The 25,641-nt window shown below is 39.7% G+C and overlaps 1 protein-coding gene across 1 annotated transcript in view; it reads left to right on the top strand.

Annotated features, from left to right (window-relative positions):
• The window catches only part of TRPA1 (transient receptor potential cation channel, subfamily A, member 1), a 45,079-nt gene that overhangs the window by 3,890 nt on the left and 15,548 nt on the right, over positions 1-25,641 (top strand). The window contains exons 2-16 of the mRNA XM_014951900.1: positions 5,251-5,413; positions 6,679-6,854; positions 8,622-8,729; positions 9,129-9,237; positions 9,585-9,730; positions 11,801-11,937; positions 14,336-14,384; positions 17,790-17,889; positions 19,129-19,229; positions 20,547-20,716; positions 20,808-20,972; positions 22,160-22,274; positions 23,617-23,783; positions 24,782-24,875; positions 25,491-25,550. Coding sequence (XP_014807386.1) covers positions 5,251-5,413; positions 6,679-6,854; positions 8,622-8,729; positions 9,129-9,237; positions 9,585-9,730; positions 11,801-11,937; positions 14,336-14,384; positions 17,790-17,889; positions 19,129-19,229; positions 20,547-20,716; positions 20,808-20,972; positions 22,160-22,274; positions 23,617-23,783; positions 24,782-24,875; positions 25,491-25,550 — 1,860 coding nt within the window. The remainder of the gene's footprint in view (positions 1-5,250; positions 5,414-6,678; positions 6,855-8,621; positions 8,730-9,128; positions 9,238-9,584; positions 9,731-11,800; positions 11,938-14,335; positions 14,385-17,789; positions 17,890-19,128; positions 19,230-20,546; positions 20,717-20,807; positions 20,973-22,159; positions 22,275-23,616; positions 23,784-24,781; positions 24,876-25,490; positions 25,551-25,641) is intronic.

Here is a 25,641-nt window from a genome sequence, read left to right as displayed (position 1 = left end):
GAACCTCCCCTGGTGCAACTTGAGGCCGTTTCCTCTTGTCCCATGGCCTGTTCCTTGGGAGAAGAGACCGACCCCCCCTGGCTACACCCTCCTTTCAGGGAGTTGGAGAGAGCCAGAAGGTCTCCCCTCAGCCTCCTTTTCTCCAGGCTGAACACCCCCAGCTCCCTCAGCCGCTCCTCACAAGACTTGTGCTCCAGACCCCTCACCAGCTCCGTTGCCCTTCTCTGGACCACTCCAGCCCCTCAATGTCTTTCTTGGTGTGAGGGACCCAAAACTGGACACAGCCCTCGAGGTGGGGCCTCACCAGTGCCCAGGACAGGGGGACGATCACTATTCCAGTCCTGTTGGCCACACTGTTCCTGGTATGGGCCAGGATACAACTGCCTTCTTGGCCACTTGGGCACATGTGTTTGTGGTCAATGATGCAAAGACAATCTGGTGATCTGGAAGGCACTATTAAGTTTTTCAGAATGATCAAAAATGCAGATGATTGTGGGAGGTCCAGCAAGATTTGGTGATACAGTAACGAAATGTCAGATGAAATTCAGTGTTGGTAAATGTGAGGTGGGTACACAGAGGAAACAGAACCTTAACTACTCTCATACGAATGACTGTAGCACATGAGGGCTATTTATTTAAACTGTCACCACTCGGCAAAGGGATTGTGGTGGAGCCGCCAAAATTCTCAGGAAAATTAGCTCAGTGGTATCCAATAAAAGCAAATCCCTTTGTGAGCATTTAGGAGAGGGATGAAGAAAAATTTAAAGAGACAATTAGTACTATTGTTTGAATATAGCTTGACTTCAGCATGTAGGTCCTGCCATCCCATTTCAAAAGGAACACGGCAAAGATGCAGAGTAGCAGGATGAGGACGTTCAGAGGTACAAAATGGCATCCCTAGGAAGGAAAACCATATGAATCAAGCCCCATCAGCGAGCAAAGCGCTGGAAGAACTTTGTGAAATTATGAGCACTAACAGGGATAAAGAAAATGGGCAACAACTCTCCATTTCTCAAAATAAAAACCCTAGGGAGCACTGAGTGAGGCTAGCGGTCAAAGAAAGCATGGTTCACAAACACGTAATGAAGTTATGGCACTTAGTGCCACAGGATGCTGTGGCACGGACGGTATAAAAAAACAAGGTTCGGAAGAGGGCATGAGGGAAGGAATGGAGAATTGCCAGTCGAGGGCTATTAAACAGGCTGGACTGGGTGCGACACTGGGTCCTGGCAGCCCTGAAGCTGCCAGGCTGCCATAAAACCATGAACACACTGGCAAAAAGTCACCCCAGATGGCTCCTAATGCCTTTCCTAAGCGTCCGCCCCGGCCGCTACCCGACCTTTGGTAGGGCTGCTCTTATCGCCTTAAGTAAACTGTTAGCTCTCCCGGTTACACACCGTCTCCCTTAAAAACACGCAGGGAGAATGACTCAGTTGTAAGTCGCTCTTAGTAATTAACCCCTTGAAACACCTTGGGCTGCTCCTTTCGGTGCTCTCCCCGTCGCTTTCCCGCCCCGCTCCAAATTTGCCGGTGAAAACGGGAAAATTTTGCCACTAGGGAGTAAAAGCTGAGAAATCAATGGGGGGAAGACGGTGTTAAAGGATGTTTAACGACTCAGGAGGCCAGGAAGGGCAGCCCCTCTCCTCACAGGGTGCCCCTGCAGAAGAGCCGGACTTCGGCTGCTCCTTTTTTTACCATTTATCCATTTTAATTTTCGCGCGCGGCGCTCTCGGCCCTGCTGCCACAGCTCCTCGAAGGCAAAAAAAGCCCACCCAAAACCCCAACGGGGGGCCGATGGCTTGGCCCTCTCTCCCGCCGTGAAGCCTGTCCCCGGCACCTCCCCAGCCGGCTGCGGGGACACCGGCCTGAGGGGACCGGGGGGTCCCGGCCCCGGGGGACCGCCCGGGACCTGCCTTTGGACTTGGGGGAGCCTTCCCCCGGCGGGGGGCGGCCGGCTCTGACGGGGGTAACGACTGGGGGAGGCCGGCCCGCTCTCCCCTGAGGGGACCGGGGGGTCCCGACCCCCGAGAACCGCCCGGGGGACCGCCTTTGGACGGGGGGGAGCCTCCCCCGACGGGGGGCGGCCGGCTCTGACGGGGATAACGACGGGGAAAGGCCGGCCCGCTCTCCCCTGAGGGGACCGGGGTTTCGCGTCCCCAGGGGACCGCCTTTGGACGGAGGGGGAGCCTCCCCCGACGGGGTGGTGGGTGCGGGGGTGAGGGGACAAGATGGTGCCCGGGACTTGGGACTGGTGTGAGGGAGTTGGGAGATGGAGGGGTGAAGGTGAAGGGTAAGGTGAGGGCTCTGTGGGGACTTGACCTTGGTTAGGTGCCAGAGACCCCTTCTTCCAGGAGGGGCTTTGCCCTTCGCTGGTCAAGCAGAGCCCTGAGGGGTGGGAGGCAGAGCTGGGACCACCCACACCATGGAGGGTGAAGGTGGAGGGTGAGGTGGGGGCTCTGTGTGGCCTTGACCTTGGTTAGGTGCCAGAAACCCCTTCTTCCAGGAGGGGCTTTGCCCTTCTCTGGTCAATCAGAGCCCTGAGGGGTGGGAGGCAGAGCTGGGACCACCCACGCCATGGAGGGTGAAGGCACAAGAAGGTTGTGGTGCTTTGAGGAGAGCGGGCGAAGGAGGATGCGGGGTGGTGTGAAGGCACAAGAAGGCTGTGGTGCTGTGAGGAGAGCGGGCGAAGGAGGGTGTGGGGTGGTGGGGTGGGCAAGCAGTGGCCATGGGGCTTCCACCCCACCAGGGGATGGCTCCCCAGAAAGAGTCCCCCTCTGAGAGGGAGGTGCAGAGATTGTGAGGGGAATGAGTAGACCATCTAGCACAAGTGTCCTGAAAGTGAAGTTGAGAAGCCCTGGAATTGTTCTGAAGGGAAAAGGGAACCCGTCGGTGCAACTTACGAATGCAAAAATTGCTGCCAGGAAGGTTGTAAACCTCTTCCCTTTTCCAGAGAGAAGTGGGACAAGAAGTGATGTACTTTATATTGCAACTAGGGAGACCTGGACCAAAAGTTAGGGAAGTTTTGTGGGGTTTTTTTAAGGGTAAGAGTAATGAAGCTAAGGAAGAAGTTGCTTATGGGATGGACGACTTGGGTAACCTCGGAGCTTCTTCAGAGCAGGCTAAACACATTTGAGGAAGTATGTGGATGGGCGTAAAGACCTCTTAAGATCATTTTCAGACTTGTTTTCTGTGCGCTGGCTGTAGTCCCAAGCCACAGCTCTTCAGCATAAGGCTGCTTGTCACTCGGGTGTGTGATCTGCCTCTACACCGCTGTTGGGATGAAGGGCAAAGGAGCTGCCGCTGTTTAAAAGAGCCTCCTTTGCTGTTTTGAACCCACTGAAGCACTGAGAACACCTAACTGATACCATTCTTCCCCGTTTTGTTAACGAAACACTGCAGTATCGGCTGAAAAAAATCTTATTTTTGTTGATAGGTCTTAGCATCATGCCACATTTCAACCACATTTTGTCTTACGTTGACAAAAAACTCCAATGAAAAGCGTGGCAAAATGTATTTGAATGAATAGAAAGGTTTGAAAATCATTACAATTAGAATGGAGTTAGAATATTAGAAGGAATAGAAGATACTGGGCTCTATAATATGGTTTTCTTGAATAGCTTTTTGTTGTGTATAGAAAGTATAAATATTTATGTATGTAATTGACGATTTATTTTTATGGCAGTTTAGTTACCTTAAATACCCTTTTCACAATGATACCACCTGTTTTCTCTTAGCTTTTTCTAGTTGCACTTTTGGAGCAGATGCTACCCCTGTATTTGGCCGCAGTCTTCTAAATTTTTGAACACATTTGTAACATTACTCACATGAATAACCTCTCTGAGGTCAATGAGACTATTAAGAAGAAGGGAGTTAAACATGCACTTAAGCATATGAATGGGCTGCCCCATAATATATATCTGCTTAATGACAGCAAAAATGGTTGAACCTGCATGGATATCAAAGTTTTCCTTTTCTTTTGCATCTGAGGAGGGAACAGTGATTTTAGGGGATTTCCTTTTTTTTTAACCCTTTGCTTGCGTACACATCTTTGGGAAGGTTTGCATTACTTTTGATACACATTTTTCCCTTTTTATTTTTCCTTCCAAATTTGTTGAATAGTTTTATATTCCTTCTTAATTTTTTAAGAACTTGTTTTTCAGTTCCTGCCCATTCTACTGCAGCCATGTTTGTTTCTGTCACTTTTCTTCACTATCTGCTTAATGACAGCAAAAATGGTTGAACCTGCATGGATATCAAAGTTTTCCTTTTCTTTTGCATCTGAGGAGGGAACAGTGATTTTAGGGGATTTCCTTTTTTTTTTTAACCCTTTGCTTGCGTACAAATCTTTGGGAAGGTTTGCATTACTTTTGATACACATTTTTCCCTTTTTATTTTTCCTTCCAAATTTGTTGAATAGTTTTATATTCCTTCTTAATTTTTTAAGAACTTGTTTTTCAGTTCCTGCCCATTCTACTGCAGCCATGTTTGTTTCTGTCACTTTTCTTCACAAACAAGTACGGCTTTTGAAACACTCTAATAAAAATATTTAGAGAACGTCTTAAACTAAGAGTCAGCAGGGTTTCCAGAGTGGGCTTTGGGTGCACAGTGAAGTACCAGGCAAATATCAAGGTGTCAGAGCTGTCAGAGGAGGTTTTATTGTATTAAGCTGTGAAGATACTGCGGTGTTTCAGATGGAGGCAGTAGCCCATGGGGTGCTCTTAGGATGCTGCTGAAATTAAAGGGTCTATGGGTTGCTCTGACTTAAAGAACGTCACAGAAACCCAACAGCTGAACTTGAAAGCCCAGGGCGTAGTATCAGCCTCTGTAGAAAGGTCTAGAAAAGGAATGTATGGAGATTATTAATTTTTCCTCTCTGTTGAATTCATTTGACATGGCCACAGCTGGAGAGAGTATAAAACAGTAAGTGATTAATTTGCTTGTTTGAGATTTTCCATGGTGGAGGGAGGTTCTTGAGCTCACTACAGAAGACAAAATAATGTATTCAAGATAATTTCCATTTTTGTTATTTTTTGCACGGTTTCTAATCTGGGTCTGATTTTGCAGTCAATTAAATCAATGTGAATTTCACTGTTGGCTCAATCTGATCGGGATTTGTTTACTTCTGTATGAAACTAAACAGTTGGGAGAGAATTACTGAGTGGTAACGTGCTGACAGTAACACATTATAGCATTGCTAACACCTTGCCTATTGGGAGGATGAGAAAATGAGAATATTTGTGTCCAAAATAGGTGATTTCAGATGGAAGTGCCTGTAGGCTACGGAGCTTCATTAAGAAGAATCGTTCTGGGCTTACCAAAGTGGATGAATTAAATGCCACCCCACTGCATCATGCTGCAGAAGGAGGTCAAATAGAATTAATGCAGCTGATCATAGATGATTCTTCCTGTGAAGGTAACACACATTTTATGAACTATTTTATTTAACAGAACAAAAAAAAATAATTCAGTAATTAAAGTGTTTGTTAACCACCTGAAGCAGAACTGGTGTGTGTTATCTACGTTTTATAGATTTAAATATAGTTCAATTTTTTTGCCACAGTTTGCAGTGTCTTGGGTTGCAGCTGAGTTTGTTATATTAGGACTGATTTCTCTCTGATGCAGTAAATCAATGTGTCTTATTTTGTTTAAGACTCAAATTTACAGTTTCAGATATAAAAAAGAAAACTGCAGTGAAGTACAGTATGCCTGACTTTTTATCTTAATTTGTGTCTTTTGTTACATTTATAATACTGGAAATGTAAAAGAGAATTAATTTGGTTTTTCTATGCTTATCATTCAAGTTGTCATCACAACTTGTTTACTTAACAGTGGGGAAGAATGAACATTTGATAAAGCTATCTAAAGAAATTTAGGGAAGAAGCAGTAAGTAGGAGAACACAGGGCCTTGAATGATGGAAAAGCAGTCTGTGTAAAAGGTGTTGTTTAGTAATTATTAATAAGAATTGTGAACTACGTAGGACTCCACTGATAAAGTGTGGGCTACTGAGCAAATATACAATGGCCCTGGAAGGTCATTTTTGCACATTGTGGTAGCAAATTTAATTTTAGATTATTCTGTTTGAAATACATTATTTTTCTTTTCAGTATATAATTTTTTCTTAATTTTTTAGAATATCTTTTAGAATATTTTAGTTTATTTGCAAATTTGAAGCTCAGAATATACATGTACGACAGACCAGTTTTATAGCTGGTGTGAATTGATTGACTTCTGTGTTCTTAAGTGAGTCAGAATAGATATGGTCTTTAATCTTCTCAAAATTTACAAGCCCATATTTATTGTCTATTTACTTTATTCACACTCGGTGTTCTGTGCAGCCTCTAAAGCAACAGCAGCAAAGTCAAATAAGAGAATAGGCAAGGAAAAGGGGAAATTGAGTAACTCGGGGGAGAAAAAGTTCTATAATAATGGGAAAGAAATAGGTGTTTTACCCCTCTCCTCTCTCTAACCAGTGTTGTGTATTCAGCACCATATTTGATCAATTTAACATAATGCACTGTGTGACGTGCAATCTTTCCCTTTTTCTCTTCAAAGAAATGCCGTAGCACAGACCTAAACTTCCATTGAAGACATTTTTTTTTCCAGTGCATTCAGAAAATTTGATGGTTTTGCTTTTGTTTTGTTTTTTTTTTTGTTTTGTTTACTCTCCTTTGACCTAGTATTAAATGTGATGGATTCTTCTGGAAACACCCCTCTGCACTGGGCCACCAAGAAGAACCAGGTTGAAAGCGTTAGTTTGCTCCTCAGCCGAGGAGCCAATCCAAACATCCTCAACTCCAACATGATGGCACCTTTGCACATGGCCGTGCAGTCCCTGCACAACGAGATCGTTAAGGTAAGTCTAAAGTCCACATAAATATGCAGATTTGATAAGTCACTCAACAGCAGCTGCGTGTGGGACATCAGCACCTTGTTTATACGTGCTTTGGTTAGCGAGCAGGATGTGTAACATGGGATGCTGGTAGAAGTGTTTGTATCTTCCTTAGCACAGCAAGTAAAAAATTATTACTGATTTATATACATGCTGATTTGTGCTGTGATAGCAGTCGTTATGTTGCATGGAGAGTTCTTTTACATTTTCCAAACAAAATGAATTTTATTTAAAAAGTTTCTTTTTAACGCTAAAATTTTGTGTAGCCATGTTAATTTCAAAAGTTTATATTCTGATTTTTATTTATTTTTTACAGTTGTATAGAGAGTCATAGAGGTATCGAAATTTTCTTGAAACTACTGTGTTATTTTTTTAATATGTAAACCAGATTAAAATTAATCAGAAAACACAGTTCTTAAAAGCAACGTTGTATTTGAATAATAGCAGAACTAAAGCTGCAATTTAAAATCACCAAAATATATCTTGTAAAGAAATAACTAAGGTGTCCATTTTGAATCTTATGAAACAGCAACAGCATTGAGACTTTAGGCAGCATAATTTTTTCATCATCCAGTGAGAAAGTTTTCATTCCATATGTGGCATTTGGATAGAATTTTAGAATTTGTAAAGTTCTTGAATTTACTAGGGGAATACAACCTTAACACCACATCGCTTGCTTTTCCTTTTAAAGTTATCCCTTTTTCTAGTTCATCCAAACAAAAGAAAGAAAAACATATCCCTGTATTCAAGACTTAAAATCCATTAGAGGCTTTCGGTGCTGAAATATTTCACTATCCTCACGTCTTTTACAAAATCTGTATTTATTGCAAATTAAGAACAATTAAATCTGAAATACAGTGATGTTTTTTAAATGGGCTTTGTATCAGGTTGTGAATTTGGGTCGTTTTACAGCTCTGCTCTTAACTGAATACGTGCTCTCATTTTTTTCCCCGCTCTGTTGTTTATTCAAGCTAATTCTCCTTTGGTTTCTGTTGCCAAATTGCCTGAAGTGATTAAAATGTGCCAGTTCCTCCAGCACAGAAAAATTCACTGGAATTACTGTACTATTAAATAAATATGTAGTTAGAGGAATAAACATGCAGTGCAGTGTGGTCATTGTGATTTCCAGATCCTTTGCTTCTCAAAAAATGCTGGAAGCTGTTTTAGGGGTAGTTGGTGATACCGATAGCTCCGTGTTAGCTGTGAACGCAGGGAATGAAGCAGGAATTCAGGACTGGAAAGGTCCCTGTTTTCATCTAGTCCCATCTCCCTTGATTTTATATAACTGTCCCGTAGATGCCCCATCAAGCAGCACCTACAACATTGTGACTTTCCAGGGAATGCAGAACATTACAAGACACCGTAACAAACTTCAGTTGAAAATCCCCATCTGCAATTTCCTACAGAAAAGTTTTTCTCCCAGTATTGGGGAAGTTGTTAAATGAAAATTCAAGATACTCTGCAGCTATGTGCGGGGTTTATCCCAGTTACCCAGCTGTCTGCTATAAAGAATTTTGCTTTTCTTTGTCTCTTCCCACCTGCATTTTTCACCTGCATTTTTTTACATTCTCCCTTGCTTTGTCCCTCCTCTGCCTGTGCTTTGTGGGCTGTTGGCATGCAAAAGGAGTAAGTCACAAGAGTGCTCTGGGTGATAAACAACAAAAGCAATGGAATAGGAATTTGTTGTTGTGTTTGGCTTATGGCTGACTGAATGTTTTCTTAAACATTTAGATTTTAGTCCAGCATAGCAGCACAGATGTTAATTTGGAAGGTGAAGCAGGGAACACACCTATAATTGTAGCGTGTTACAAGGATAATCCTGAAGCACTGACACTCCTGGTAGGTATAATTATCTATCATCTTTTGATGTGATTCTGTTTACCTTGATGCTGTGTTATTCTGTTCCTGTGCTCTGTGTTTGTTCAATGGAGGAAGGTTAATCATGGACCTAATAGTCAAGTCACTTTGGATAGGTTACTAACAAACTTCAATCTTTTAGGAGCAAATATAAATATATCAGAATGGCAAACAGAAAAGAAACTAAAATTATTTTTGAAGGTCAGAACACAAAATGAAGCCCATGTGTGTATAGATGTAGGGATATAAGCTTCAACAATGCATGTACAACATAAAAAAAGGAGACAGCTACCCGGGAGACCACACCTGAAATAGTGTGTTCATTGGTCAGAATTTCCTGTGTGTCATTAAGCTATATGCAGGCATTCTTTTTTTTTTCAGATTGAAAATGGAGGGAAAATATGTAAACCAAACAAAACGGGATGTATGCCTATCCATGCAGCTGCATTTTCAGGTGCAAAAACATGTATGGAAATTCTTTTAAAAAAAGGTAAATACGTTGTTCTCAAGTAGTCAGTAAGAATTATTATTTATAGTAGTGTTACTACTTTCCTGCTTTGATCCTGGAAGAACTGGGCAAACAAGCACTTGTAACTTACGAGACGTTAATGCAATTATTCCTGTGGGCAATTCATGGTAGTAACTTTTGCAGGGTTACAGCAGCAGCTTAACTACTTTCCTAAATGTCTGCCCATCCATTGTTTAATGATAGATGTGAAAGGTTCATATTTTGAGGGGAAGAGTATTATTCCCCAGTTAATAGACTCATTTTGAAAGCCTCGATAGCTTCTGTTACCTTTCTCGTTTAAAAAATTTCCATTTATTTTCATTTCTCAGGTGAAGAATTGGGTCACTCTGCTAAAACCCACATCAATTTTACCAATAATGGAAAGTGCAGTCCACTTCATCTGGCGGTTCAAAGTGGGGATCTTGAAATGATTAAAATGTGCATTGAATTTGGAGCCCAAATTGATCTAAAACAGGTAAAGCTTTGAATAGAGCGAAATATAATTTTGATAAAACCTCTATCTCTAAGTGAAAAATCAATGAGCAGAGAATTGTTGGTTATTGCCTCTTCCAATGCAAAACATAGAGAGCAGCAAATGAAAATAAGTCTCTAGTTCAATAGGGCAAAAAAGCAGGCTTTTTTACACAAGTTACATAGAACGTTGACACTCTGAAAAGTTTGCATGGATTCAAAATGCATTTGGGCAGATCCACTGAAAATCAGTCCTCAACTACGGAGTATGATGACATCCCTTCTGGCTCAGGAAGTCCTTGAGTCATGAAGAGATGGTCTAGGAGAGCAGGTCGGCGTTCTCCACAACCTCTTTACTGTGCACCCTCTATTGTCCAGTCTGAAAAATGGGATCTTTGATCTGACCTTTTCTCATCATTCTTGTTTATTCTCAGCCTTCCTTGGGCCTTTACAGTGTCTTCTTTATAAGTGAGCACAGATTTCAGCGCAGGAACGACATGGTTTGATCTGGCCTTTTCTCATCATTCTTGTTTATTCTCAGCCTTCCTTGGACCTTTACAGTGTCTTCTTTGTAAGTGAGCACAGCTTTCAGCGCAGGAACGACATGGACCTGTTGGAACTGGTCCAGAGGAGGTCACAAAGATGCTCCGAGGGCTGGAGCCCCTCTGCTGTGAGGGCAGGCTGAGAGAGTTGGGGGAGTTCAGCCTGGAGAAGAGAAGGCTCCAGGGAGACCTTAGAGCCCCTTCCAGTCCCTCAAGGGGCTCCAGGAGAGATGGGGAGGGACTCTGGATCAGGGAGGGGAGCCATAGGATGAGGAGGAATGGTTTTGAACTGAAGGAGGAGAGATTGAGATGAGATCTCAGGAAGAAATTCTTTGCTGTGAGGGTGGTGAGAGCCTGGAAGAGGTTGCCCAGAGAAGCTGTGGGTGCCTCATCCCTGGAGGGGTTCAAGGCCAGGCTGGATGGGGCTTGGAGCAACCTGGTCTGGTGGGAGGTGTCCCTGCCCAGGGCAGGGGGTTGGAACTCGATGATCTTTAAGGTCCCTTCCAACTCTAACTATTCTGTGATTCTATGATTTGTGTTACTGCTGCTGCTCACATGATGCTGTTGGTGTAAGGGCCTGTGCCCAGCTTTGTGATGAGTAAACATTCCTGAAGATATCTGTCATTAATCAAATTGTTTGCAAGGCTGAAATCAACTTAGGAGAGAAAAGATAAACATGGTTTAGCCTTCTTTTATTGTTTTGATTCTTGGAACGTGCAGCTTTTGAACAACATGATTTATGCAGTTGATTTTGTGATGGGTGAGACTTTTGAGAATGCTGATGGCGTTGTGGAAGAGCCCATTCCAGTGCATTCACTGCAATGTTCCTGCTCTAAAAAGCAAAAAGTCAGAACCCTCAGGCATGTGTCAAAGTTAGTTTGTCCCATCTGGCTAAATGAAATCCCGGTTTGGCAAGTGCTGTTCTAATCATTTATTTATTTCTTAATAATGTTATAACTGTTTAACTTACAATGCTTTAATAACATATTAGAGCAAGTTATTTTTAATCTGCATAAAATTTTATTTAAGAACATCCAAGAAAGATTCCATTTAAGGAAGTCAAACCCATTTTAAAATAATGCATTTTCTGTATTATATAGGCCCATTTGTGTGCTTCTTCATTTGTACTGCTCTGCCTATGGTTTTCTGTAGTATTTCTTTACTTCATCCCTTGTATTAAAGGGTGCTCTGTGTGTCTGTTTATTAATTCAATTACAAAAGATTGTACAGCGTGTAATTATCTCATATCTTAGGAATCTGGCATACAATAATAAGACCCTTGGTAGCGAGCCTTCAAAACTATCTCTTTAGTCTTTTCTGGTCTTGAAGATCTCTTCATAGTTCCACTACTAAAGTTTCATTACTTGCATAGAAATTTAGGCATTCATGAATTACAAATCCAGGGCTAAATCACAGGTGTGTTTAATGGGTTGGGGGTTCGATTGTTGAGGTTTAAATATAGGTGTGTTTAATGGGTTGGGGGTTCGATTGCTGAAGTTTAATGAGATGTTGTTTTATTTTCCCATTGACAGAATGAAAAATGCACAGCGCTTCATTTTGCTGCCACTCAAGGAGCGACTGAGATTGTAAAGTTAATGATGTCATCCTATGCTGGTGAGGAATCCATTATTGATGCTGTAGATGGGAATAAGGAAACATTGCTTCACAGGTAGGAGGCTGCTCTGCCAGACTTTGCTATAAATTGTCATAGTTATTCATAGAATTTAATTATACTTTATATAATATACTTTGGAACACACTTCCGCATGGGTTGGAACTTCTCCATGGGATGGGGGATGGTTTCAGTACAATATGAAAGAGTTAGTGATTTGGTCAAAATGTTAAAGATTTTGGTGCTGATAATCAAAATCCAAAAGGCTCCAGTTACCTTGGAACCATGTCAAGGAATGGTCACTACCAGTTTGCATTGAAAATTTACTGCAGTAAAGTAGTAGGTGAACAAATTTATGGAATGTGCCATCCCTGGAGGGGTTCAAGGCCAGGCTGGATGGGGCTTGGAGCAACCTGGTCTGGTGGGAGGTGTCCCTGCCCAGGGCAGGGGCTTGGAACTGGATGATCTTGAAGGTCCCTTCCAACCCAAACCATCCTATGATTCTCTGAATTGTTAACAGTTCCTGAGGTTGTGGAACAAATCCCCTCATCTAATGGGCTCCAGAAAATGAATGAAAAATTATATAAACAGTTAAAAAAATATTCTTTTTTTTTCCCTAAAAATTATCTTCTATCTGATCAGCTACAAGGAGATGTTGATATGCTTCCCTGTGACTAAAAAATTGCAGATGGCATTTGTTAATGTAATAAGCCTCTAGACTTTCTAGTCTTTCACAGTCCATTTGAAACCAGGGCACTGGACTGTGGAGAAGTTTCCTCAGTCTTCTCTAGCAGAAAGACTCTTAGGTAAATGTGCTGGCTGCCAGCTCTGTGCAAGATCATATATTCCCCCCATCTACACATTTTTGCAAGAAAGATATGTCTCGCTGCATTTAAGTGTAATAATTTTACAGTGTTATTCTACAAGTTTTACAATTTGAAATACTTGCTAGGAAGTCGGTAGGCGTGATTGTTCTTTGCACACAGTATAAAGTGGAATGATTCAAATATAACTCAAGAAATTAAAAGGGGAGTGTGGTCTGAAGTTAAGATAAGGTTTGGGTACACTTGGAAATGCTGTCACGATAGAGCACTATTGAAGACAAAGTGATGACAGGACACCAAAGAAAATTGTGCAGACACAACATGCTACTTAGTAGATAACTGGCTGTTGTATCCATGGAAATGATTGTCCTTGGAAAGGGCTTAGAAAAAGAATGATACTCTTAGCCCCTGTGTCTGTGAAACAGGAAAAAAATCTTTACAAGAATCGTCGCAAGGGTAGAAAACCACCCAAATCTCTCAGAAAATAAATAAATAAAAAGGAACATCAACTTTTTGAGAAGTGAAGGAGCAGTGAAGCATAGGCAGGACTCACGTTTCTACTGTCATGTTTCCATCTGAATATTTTATAAATTGACTTTGCTCTCTCTTCAGTCACCTTTGAATTTATTTTGAGTGTGTGTGAAGCTTTGAGGATTTATGCCCATCTGGAGGGGTCTGCTATAGATAGTGGAGGCATCTCTACTTATTTGGAACCATGACATGATTTTTAAAATACGTCTTTTGAGTAATCAGTTCTAACTATAGTACACCCTGTGTTATTACCCCTTATAATGCTGAGGGAACTGTTATCTTTGAGATACAGCACAACCTTGGAGTTGTCCTTCTGTGTTGCTTATGGAGTCAAAAAATTTAATAGGGCTCTGACTTCTGAAAACACTTAGAGCGTGTGTATTGTGCTATGCTTCCTGCTTTGACCATTTATTTCCTCTAATATAGAATTCAATGTCTTATTGTAGAATAAAACCTGAGAATTTTTCCTGTGTGTAGACACCTTTAAAATATTTTTTATTAAATTAATAAATGTCATCGTAATTTATATCAGTATATTATATTTCTTCATATTTTTTCACATAGACTTGCCTGCCGCAGTCAGAATAAATGTTTAGCTAAGTCACTGCCATTTTAACCCCACTCTAGCATATTACACAAAATATATAGCAAATTACTTTCGATGATTGGATCAATGAAATGGATTTGAAGCTCTAGGTCTGCCTGGAACAAACTGAGTCTGAAGTTTGTAGAATTCTATCTTGACCTTGGGTGGTACAGAGAAAGATCTGACACATGTAATGACTGGTTCTCTTAAAAATCAGTGGTAAAATGCCTGTTGACCTGTCAATAAGGTCTTTGTATCCTACAGTGAGTTTTCAATGTATTGATTGAACTGAACTTAGTTTAAAAACAAAACTCCATAAAAAAAAAAAAAAAAAATGGAAACAATTTATTAAAATGAATTATGTAATAAAGGTATCTCTGTCTCTTTATTTTAGAATGTCTTTATTTGAAAATATTAGAAAATGCAGCAAATGGAGAAAAAAAATTCTACCCTTTGGCTTGAAACTTCTTTGTCCTTTTCTAATGTTACTGTATTTTTGCATTTTTCCCCACAGGACAGCATTGTTTGATCATTATGAACTGGCAGAGTATTTGATTTCAATGGTAAATATTTAATCAAGAAACATGTTTATAGAGATTATTGCTATCTATTACTACAGGTCTGCCTAGAGAAATTCATAAAAGAGAATGTGTTCACGGGTATAGGTTATTTAGAGAGAGAGATAAATATATTTTATAATGCATAACCGACAGTTAGAGTGCAGCAGTAACTATGGCTCCATAAGAGCATCTTACAGTTGCAGAGGGTGAAAACTTGCATTTTTATTTCCCTACAGGTCTGCCTAGAGAAATTCATAAAAGAGAATGTGTTCACGGGTATAGGTTATTTAGAGAGAGAGATAAATATATTTCATAATGCATAACCAACAGTTACAGTGCAGCAGTAGCTATGGCTCCATAAAAGCATCTTACAGTTGCAGAGGATGAAAAATTGCATTTTTATCTCAATTTGACTTACTCAGAAAGGTTTCATAAAAATCTTTTGCCAGATACGACCAACTGGTTTAGTCATCCTCACTTTTAGGATGTGAAATAGGAAATAAATGCTAAACATGCATTGAATCGAATCTGATTTTTCCAGAAATAAATCCTTTCTTTGAAGTATGCACATACGATTGTTCTGGCATCACATAGACTATATACTGAAGTTTTTGCATGATCTAGAAATATCTTTCAGTCTGTGTAGTTTGATTTTATTTCTTCACTGAATAATTATGAAGGAGAAAGAGAAGAAACAGCCGGGGATGCTACTGGCTGTGCTCCCAGTGTCCATTTACACCACTTAAACTAAGGCTCGTAGAACCATTAGATGCCCCACTCTGATGAGGAGACTTTCCAAAGTCAGCAGACTTCTGTTCCATTTTGTGTATGTTTAGGCTTTTTACTTAATTTCATGAAAATTATCGTAAAAAAAATTCTCTTTTTTTTTTTTCTCCGAAACTGATAAAGGGGTTGGGTTTGGTCAGAGCTACCTGTTGTGCTTGTTTTTAATTCAAATGTGAAACAGTGAGGTTTGGCCACTTAAACTTGTCTGACAACACAACCTGTCGAAGGAAGTTATCACCTGATAAATGCAGGCACACGTTTCCGCGTGTGGAATCTTCTGTGCACAAAGTATTAGAGAAAACATCCTTAAGACTGCATTTGCTAAGAACAAACTTTTATTCCTTGAGCGTCATTTTGGCTGTTTTGGCCTCTTTCATAGAATCTGTGGTGAGGGTTTGTTTAGCTTTCCCTATGAAGTACGTCAGTTTTGAAGTTTTTGGATTGTTTTCATTTTTCCTGTCTGGGAACAAATAATATTTTTGGTAATTTTTAATTACCAAATTTCATTTTATTTCAAATTTTTGAAAAAAATCACTATAAACACATTTAGTGTTACATTTCTAGGTGGAGAAGGTAATTGTCCGGATGAAAAATTCATGCTATTTACATTTAAATTACATGGAATGTTTTTTCGTAAGTTGTAGCTCAATGTGCTACACAAAAATCATAGAATCAAACTTGACAGCTGTTTCTTGCAGAGCTTTTCATGATGTTGCATTTGGCCTCAACGTAAGATAGCAATGAGCACAGGCTTGTGTTTTGGGGAGGTATGTACAGCTGTGGATTGCCCTAAGTGTTAAAAAAGCCTTAAAAAAGGGGAAAATACAGAAACCTAAATCGCTGTTCCCAACTTCTAAATGTTACAGAACTTTAAAGCAATGCCACTTAGAAATTGATTTGCAAATTAAGCGTTTTAAGCCCAGTGACTACAATGAGGTGCCCAGTGTCTGGTTGGTGCATGGGAATGGCGTGATTGGATTTCCAAGTTATGTACACAACTGTAAAGAAGAAAAAAAAGACATGAAAATCAGGAAGTTCTCCTAATTTAGCTAGTATCTTGGCAATTTCCCTGCATCTTTTTTCAAAGTAAATGAGCAGTAATTTTACGCATTTTCTTGCTTCTTTTTTTGAACTTCCTTTTTCCCCTTTTGCTTCTTTAGTCTTGCACTAACAAATACCAAAATTAAATTGGTCTGAATGCCAATACCATCTTTACAAAATTTGCATAATATTTATTTTTATATTAATATCTGTTTAATTCATGTTTATTAATGGATAAATGCAAAAGTAAAAGGAGTTCAGAAACCAAATTTACAAACTTTTCATTCAGCTGTATCGTGAATGTGATAAATATATGTGGCAATAAATAAGTTACTCCTTATTGTGAATCACGAATGCTGCTGAATTCATTTTGCTGAAGGCTGAGCATTGCTGTTAGCTGGAGGGAAGGTGATTAAAGATGGTGTTATTAACTGGAAATTGCTGCCCTTTATTCACTGAAATGAATAAGCCACTTGGATAAAAAAAAAGGTCTGTTACTTTGGTGGATAAGACCATTTTTAGGAGATTGCCTGACCTTCTAGAAATGTCACTGGGAAAGGGTCCTGCATGTGTTACTCTCAAACATTTCATCAACATATATTGGAAGCTTCCTGTTCTCTGTGCTAAAGTAATCATTGTTCATTTATTAAATGTTTCTTATTACTACATTACAGGTTTTACCATCCTAGAAAGTAAATACTGCTCATGATAATGATTAATTCTTTCTCAAATTAGGACTGGACTCAAAGCTGATTCAAGTTAATGGAAAATCTCCCATTGATTTTTTTTTTTTTTTTCATTGATCTTTGGATATCACCTGAAATAAAATAGATTTTTTTCTGTGTACTTTCTTCAACTCATCCAGTTTGATTTGCAACTCAATATCTAGAAAAAATTACATCTTAAACATCATAAAACATGCACACATCTCATTGGTTCATTTACTTATATCTTTTCCTGCCCCTTGTGGGAGGGATTTTTTCAAGATAGATGTGTTTATGCTGATAGTATTTCTCTGAGATGATCACAGTGATACTGTGACCATAGTGACCACACTGTCCTGGCAATACGCATCTTGTGCAAAAATAGACAAAAGAGCTAAACTGGGCTTTTGCCAGAATTTCTCATTCCAGTCCTTACACTTCCCCTAAGGAGAAAGGTCTCATCAAAAAACTTGAGTTTGGAGAATAAAAATGCAGCCGCTGTTGATACAGCTGCTTTGGAGTCAGAATTGTCTTTGCTTCAATCCCAGTATTTTCAAGTTAGAATTAAATATTTTGAGTATTTAAATGCATGGAAAGGTACCCCATCAAAAGATCACGAGTTGTGAGTTCAGTGTAACTGTCACATCACTATTATTTAGGCATCTAAATTTATATATCTAGGTGACCGAGCTGTGGCTGATAGTTTGAAAACATAGTAGTTTTATGTAGAGATGTAATGTGTTTATTGAGTTTACTTCTCTGGAGCATCTGGAGTTACTAAGAATGCCTGTAATTCTGCTATGCTTATAAAGGGCAGCACCGTTTTTAAATTTAATTTATTCATTATTCATGATAAACTTGACATTCTGTGTTGCAGGGGGCTAATATTGATAGTGTTGACATAGAAGGTCGATCCCCGCTTCTGTTGGCCACTTCCTGTGCATCGTGGAAAATTGTGAATTTACTGCTTTCAAAAGGTAAAAAAGGAAAGTACACATATGTTATGCTTCCTTTGAGGCTTCATACATGTTCAATCTCTGTGCCTAGCTGTCCTCTGAGTTTCAATTCAGTACTTCAGTGTATGGAGCTTCAGGAGCAGCTGAGCTGAGCAGCTGCACGGGGCTGGTATCCCCCGAGATAAATTCCGGTGATAATTTCATGCTTTTTAATATAGAGTGAGCAGGCTGTAGAAAAATATGTATGCCATGTGTCATGCCTTTCAAGGTAGAGGTGGCTCCAGCACTCCAGCCCTGCCTTCCTTAGCAATTCACACAGTGAGCAGAACTGTGGGGGCTTACAGGAGAGATGGGGAGGGACTCCTGATCAGAGAGTGGAGCCGTAGGGCAGGGGAAACAGTTTTAAACTGAAAGAGAGAAGATTTAGATGAGATCTTAGGATGATGTTCTTTGGTGTGAGGGTGGTGAGACCCTGGAAGAGGTTGCCCAGAGAAGCTGTGGCTGCCCCATCCCTGGAGGGGTTCAAGGCCAGGCTGGATGGGGCTTGGAGCAACCTGGTCTGGTGGGAGGTGTCCCTGCCCAGGGCAGGGGGTTGGGAACTCGAAGATATTTAATTAATTAATTTATTAATTAATATTCCAACCCAAACCATTCTATGATTCTATGATAAATGCATTACTCATGCAGAGACGTGTTTCATTCCAGCAATCAGTCTTTAAAGGTTAAAGCCCATTTTTCAACCGTTACCTGTGATTTTACATAGTCACAGTCACCTTGAAAATGTTGGAGCTGTTATCTTTCAATTGCTACACTTTTGGTGCAAGCTGATTATTGTTACTATATTTCCTCTTGTTAATAGTAATGCAGCTGGTTTTTTGTTAATAAGCCCTGTATTACAAAGTTTTGAAGCTGTAACAAGATAGCAGCTTTAAAAGATTAGAGGAGGAGAACACCTGCAGCTTTGAATTACCTCTTGATTTGTGAGTGCTCAGTATCTCTGAATATAAGGGCCCACATCGTAGTGCTGCAATGAACTGCAAAATCCATCCACACATGAAGCAACAATAAAATCTGAGTGTCAGTAGGGTTTTTTTGTAAGTAAAATTATATGGTATAACGTTGACTTGAAATAATATTTGTTATTTTAATGATTCATAAACACATATGCTCATAATTTATTCGTTTGTCTTAAACATTGGCAGTTAATGCCAGGGGCCAGCAGTTTTGAAGTTGCTGGTATTTATTTCCATATTTATTTAGGAGCAAATGTATCATTAAAAGATCATCTTGGTCGGAATTTCTTGCATTTGACGGTATTGCAGCCTGGAGGATTACAGCATCTGAATGAGAAATTCCTGCAGGTATAGTAAGCATCAGTTTATCTCTTTCTGTTACCCTTACTAGAAAATGTAAAGAAAAATGCAGCTATCGTTTTATTTTGGAATGTTTGTAGAAGTTTGTGGTACTTGTTGAGTTGCCCAGTGTCACGGAAAGTGGTTTGAAGAGGTACGTATCTCTCACGAAAACATTTCAAAGCAAATAATACAGTTTTCTTATTGCCAGGCAAAGGAATAACATAATCCCATAAATTATTTTGCTGTTGGGGGATTGAATAGCTCAAGAGGTAGGCAATAAAATATAGAATTTTTCACTTCTATATTCCCAGTTTGCATGCAGTAAATCCAGGGGAGGTGCTCATCTTCAGTTCAAGCTCCAGGACTTAAATACCTTAAGGCATATTATGCAGAAGCTTTCTGTGGACTGGACTGTAATGAAGTCTCAGGTTTAAAAGTTTTAAAAAGGATTTCAAGTGTGAATTTATCTTTAGCTGCACTGAAGTGAAGCACTCACATTGCTAGAGCCCAGGCTCACTTGAAAGAGTTAAATTTACCAGCCTCCAGAGCTCCAGAAACAACCTTTTAAATGTGAATCAAATAATAAATGATCTTAACAACATCTGCTGAAATCTGTAAACAGCTTTGATTAGTAACACAGAATGGATGTAAGCTCCCTTTTCAGCAGATGCAGAGAGTCAGTTTTAAACCAAATCAGTTTTCTGTATTGACTTTCTGATTATTGATCATACTAATAATTCAGGAAAAGGAGTGGAGCAGACCCGGGGAGGAGATGTTTTAAGGAAGGATATAGATTGGAGAGTGTTAGACAAGGTGCAGAGGAAAAACAGGGAAATGAAGGTGAGAAAGAGAGATGGGTGAAATAAAATGACACTATAAACCAATGAAGTGGTGGTTCTTGACAAGCAGTTTTGCTTCTGAATACACACCATGACTTGGGTCCTTGGGTCTTCTACAAGCCTTCTGCTGCCAGCAAGGAGTGTTACTGTTGAATGGCAGCTGAGAAGAATCTCCTGTATCACACTTGAGCTGTGGATGGATTGCAGTAGGGGAGCTGAGTGGCAAACAGCCACCTTCTTCCAAGGGTAGTTGGTGGAAAAAATGGTGACCCATAAGTCAACAGACATGAACTGCTCACATAAATTCACAGAATTTCCTCAATTTACTTTTCCTGAAGTTTGTTTCTCATTTTTAGATACCTCTTTAAAGTATATATGCCATTGTAACAAACTAATAGAAGCTGTGGAGCATTAGTGATATAAATGTAATTCTGTGCTTTTGGGGTTGTTTTTTTTTTTTGGGGGGGGGGGGGGCGTGTAACAGATGGAGCATATTAAAAACCTCGTGGTGGATGAAGATAATGAAGGATGCACCCCGTTGCATTACGCCTGCAGACAAGGCGTGGCCCTCTCGGTAAATAATTTACTCAGCCTCAACGTTTCCATCTACTCCAAGAGCAGGGACAAGAAGTCACCCTTGCACTTTGCTGCCAGGTCAGTAGCACAGTCGAGGCAATGGACTAGAGGCCACTTTTTTTCCATCTGTATTTATCTGACAATAATTTCTCTCGTTTCTCTTTCAAAGCTATGGGCGCATCAATACATGCCAACGGCTTATCAGAGATATGAAGGACACGAGGCTTTTGAATGAAGGTGATAAGAAGGGAATGACTCCCCTTCATTTGGCAGCCCAGAATGGGCATGAGAAGGTAGTTCAGTTTCTTCTAAAGAGAGGGGCCCTCTTTCTCTGGTAAGTATGCACATTTCCATTCATTAAGGCAGAAAAAGAACTCTCACCCGACATTTTGTGTCCATCTGCTGGGAAATTAATACATTATAAATATTATTACAATATATGAAAGTAATATATCAATATAGAGATATATACAAATAGAAATATACAAGAGCATATTTATAAAATATTTGTAAAACTAAGCTGATTGATAGTGCCTTGGTTCTGCCTGATGCATAGAATCATGGCTAGCAGTAAAGCAAGGCTTCTGATGCTGGGGAAACAGATTTCTCTAAATCCAACTGAAGGAATAATATTGAACCTTTTGATGGAAAAATTATTGTTTTGGAAATATATTAGCATCAGCTTTGCTTACAGGCTTGAGTAGGGGTTCTTAGGATTGGTGGTTCGCAGGCAACTTGTGTTGACTCTTAAGTCCTGATTTCAGGTCAAAGACACTCAGATCATTGGTAGCTCCAGAAGAAACTTCCAGGCTCACATCTGTAATGCCAGGAGCCAAAGCTACTGATGGATTATTGTCAAACCCTTTATTTCTAGTGTCCTTAGCTGGACTAGTGCACCTAGCAAGGATAGAGATGACAATATAGACATATATATATATATATATAATAGTATATATATGTATATCTATGTGTACACGTGTATGTGTGTATGCATTTAGGCTTAATTTAGACTTAAATCTGGCATGTTTTTAAAGAAATGTCCTGGTAGATCCTGTATGATAAAAGACTTAATGAGTTCCGTTATACTAAGATGAGATAATATTAATAGGAATAGGTTTGTGCTTGTAATGTTTTGTATATTCACTATCTTTAAATGCAAAATCCTATAATGATGGCCATGATCTATGGTATTAATAACAGAATATTGCAAACATTTGTGTCATTTTTAAGGGACATTTAAAAAAATGGGCACAATCCAGATATATACAGAAATAGAGAGAGAAGAAAAGAGAGAGGGAGACCCAAAATGCTGCTATTACTGAGTTTGAAGTTTTACTTCTCAATGATTCATTGGTAATCACTTAACACTTGACAGAAAGCATGGACATCTCTGCAATAGTCACCCCGAAGAAAAGAGCTTTGAGTCAGAGGAGGAGGTGTTTACATTTACTTAAAACTTATTAAAAGTTCTCAGTGCATAATTCCTAATTTTACACGCATTGTATGTATTTTCCATGGAAGTGATTATAAAGGCTGGACAGCCCTGCACCACGCTGCCTTCGGAGGATACACTCGCACGATGCAGATCATTTTGGACACCAACGTGAAGTGCACGGACAAAGTGGATGAAGAAGGGGTAAGTGTTCCCCTTCCATTGTTTGTTTCCTGTCTGCTATTGCTTCTAGACTGAACGTCAATATTATGCTATTAGTATCTTTCCACTGTGTGTTACGTGGGCAATATTTCATTTCCTGGGGCAGATTTAAAGTCTTTATGTTTCACCACTGTTAAATTTTATTGCTTAGATTAATATAGGGTTGCTGAAATTGTTGTGCTGTTCTTGTAAGTGGGAGACAAAAAAATGCAAATTGAAAACATAAAACACTGAATATGTTAGATGGATCCCTCTTGCCTCCTTTACAGTGCAAGCGTAATTTAAATTTAAAAAGCTCATACAGATTTTTAAAAAAATCCAGTATCAACTATAGCTCATTAGCATACTGTTTGAAATCCATCTTTTCTGCACAGCGATGTCGAACAGATACAGCTCCTTCCTTGCTCTGGAGTTTGGACAAATGCAGTATCTGTTGGGTCAAAACAGAATTCATTGTCTGGATTGGAGACCTCTTTTCTGAGCCTGCCTAACAGTTCCACATCAGAAAACATGCGCTGGTCATTTTAAAGAGCTATTCAGTTTCTAACACAAAAGGTGTTGCTAATTTCTCCAACAATCAGTGTTAAAAATATTTAGATTCAATAGGCAGTACAAGAGGAAATGGCCTCAAGTTGTGCCAGAGGAGGTTTGGATTGGATAGTAGGAACAATTTTTACATGGAAAAGGTTGTGAAGCATTGGAATGGGCTGTCCAGGGAAGTGGTGGAGGCACCATCCCTGGAGGGATTTAAAAGACGGGTTGACATAGTGCTTAGAGACGTGGTTTAGTGATGGGTTTTGTCAGTGTTGGGTTGATGGTTGAAAACTCCTGGAAAGAGTCCAGCAGAGGCTACAAAGATGATCAAGGGGATGGAGCACCTCTCTGCTGAGGAGAAGCTGAGGGACTTGGGTCTTTTTAGTCTGGAGAAGGGAAGACTGAGGGGGGATCTGATCAATGCTTATAAATACTGAAAGGGTGGGTGTCAAGAGGATGGGGCCAGTCTTTTTTCAGTGGTGCCCAGGGACAGCAGAAGAGGTAACAGGCACAAACTGGAACATAAGAAGTTCCTTCTCAACATGAGGAAGAACTTCTTTGCTGTGAGGGTGGCAGAGCCCTGGCAGAGGCTGCCCAGAGAGGTGGTGGAGTCTCCTTCTCTGGAGACATTCAAACCCACCTGGACACGTTCCTGTGGGACCTGCTCTGGGTGACCCTGCTCTGGCAGGGGGTTGGACCTGGATGATCTCCAGAGGTCCCTTCCAACCCCACATCATTCTGTGACTCTGTGATTCTCACGGATGCATTGCTGTTCTGCTTTTCTGCACAGAACACAGCTTTGCACCTGGCTGCCAGAGAAGGGCACGCAAAAGCAGTCAGGTTACTTCTGGACTACGGGGCGAAAATCCTGTTCAACAAAGCGGTAGCTTCTTTTTTCCATGAAGCAATACACAACAGGAGGAAAGATGTAGTGTCTGCTGTCATTTTGCACAAAAGGTAAGATACACGGAAAATGCTTTTCGAATATTTGTTTTTCTGTCGTGCTTCGTTTTGTTTACTAATGGAGGTTTAGTCCCAAAAACCTGTGGTTTAATAAGTAAGACTGAGTACACATTTTAAGATTCCAGAGATTATATTGTCTTCTTTATTTGCTCTTTTCTAGTGAGAGCAAATAAAAAATAGAATGGCATAATTGTAATGGACATCAGCTATGTGGCACATTGTTTTCCATATTAGATTGAGTACTCAGATTCTGTTAAAAAAAAATGTGTAGAAACCATTAGAAACAACTCATCTTTTCTGCGTCTTCTTGGCACATTGTTTTCCATATTAGATTGAGTATTCAGATTCTGTTAAAAAAAAATATGTGGAGAAACGATTAGAAACAACTCATCTTTTCTACGGCTTCCCTCTTCTTACCTATATAATTTTGGCCTTTCACATAATGCTTCAATAGCTACAGAATTTTAATCAAAATGTGAGACTCAGGAGATTTAATTGAAAATTGTAGGTTTAAATGTTGCAAATATTTAAAAGTGCAGCAGTTTAACTTCAGTTTAGAATATTTTATATTACAATCTAGAGAAGCCCCACTTAAGGAATAGAAGTGTCGCACAATTGCCTGATGACTGCAGCTCCTGATAAGACTTGCAGAAACACTGCCAGTATTTTACAGTAATTATTATTATTCACCTAGTCTTTTGTAATCCAAGATTCCAACCTGAGTTTAGGTTTCATGTTTTTTAGAAGGTCTTAGCGTAGTTGAAACAATTCTGTTTAATTGATAACAGTTAAACATGAATCATTCATAGAGAAGCATCCAGAGTTTTACCCAATTACCCCTCAAACAGCTCATTTTCCAATTGATGGTATGTAAACTTGTTAATATTAAGATCTGCAAGGTAATATCTCAAGTAAAACTGAAATAATCTAGAAGTGTGTAATTTAAAAGAGAAGTGACTAATTAATTTCCCGTTATCCACTCATTTTTGCAGATGGGAAGAAGCTGTTGTGACATTCTCTCACTACTCTAGTGCCAATAAGTGTCCTTTGCTGGAAATGGTTGAGTATCTTCCTGATTCATTTAAAGTGAGTAAAGAAATGACAGCACAAAATAACCTTGGTTGCATTCCATCATTTGCCATCGTTTTTCTAATGCTGTCCTCACTAATATGTATAATTATAAAATAGAAACAATACAGATTCACAAATTGATTTGATTGTATTTTAGTGATGGTTTCATTTAGCCAGTTTAATTTCTGCAGTTTTAGAAAGAGTTATAAGCTTCCTGAGTCCAATGGAGTTATAACAGTGGTATAAAAAGGAGGATAAAAGTGATGAAAATCAGTCGAGATTTGGGTTCAAAACCATTTGATTGATTTTCAACTTCTGAGCTAACTGTTAACTGATGCTACAGAAATGCTTTTTATTAAAATATCAAGTGACTTGATAGTCATAGATTCATAAACACTGCACATTTTATACTTGTAAACTAGCATGTGACCTTGTAAATACTTTCATTATTCAACTCCTACATGTAAACTCTGGTGTTTTATGTCTTCAAAACATACACCATAAAACCTGAGTCATCGCTTCTGTTAAACGACTGCTGTATTTGAAAGTCATTTTCTCCAGGTAGAAACATTGTATTCTTTCTGATTAATGTTATCTATATCACCTTAATTCTTCTGTTTATCTGCAAAGTTGGTTTTGGACAACTGCATAATTGAGTCTTCAGAGGAAAAGACAAGTCGAGATTTCTATGTAAGTGCATTATTTGGATAATAATTGTCACAAAATCATCAGCTTGGCTTTTAGCTGCTAATACTGGACTAAATTTTAATACACCTTAAAT

Source organism: Calidris pugnax, unplaced genomic scaffold (genome assembly GCF_001431845.1).
Source record: "Calidris pugnax isolate Ruff unplaced genomic scaffold, ASM143184v1 scaffold61, whole genome shotgun sequence".
NCBI lineage: Eukaryota > Metazoa > Chordata > Aves > Charadriiformes > Scolopacidae > Calidris > Calidris pugnax.
Note: the sequence above shows the minus strand (reverse complement) of the source record. Positions and strands in the feature narration are given on the sequence as shown.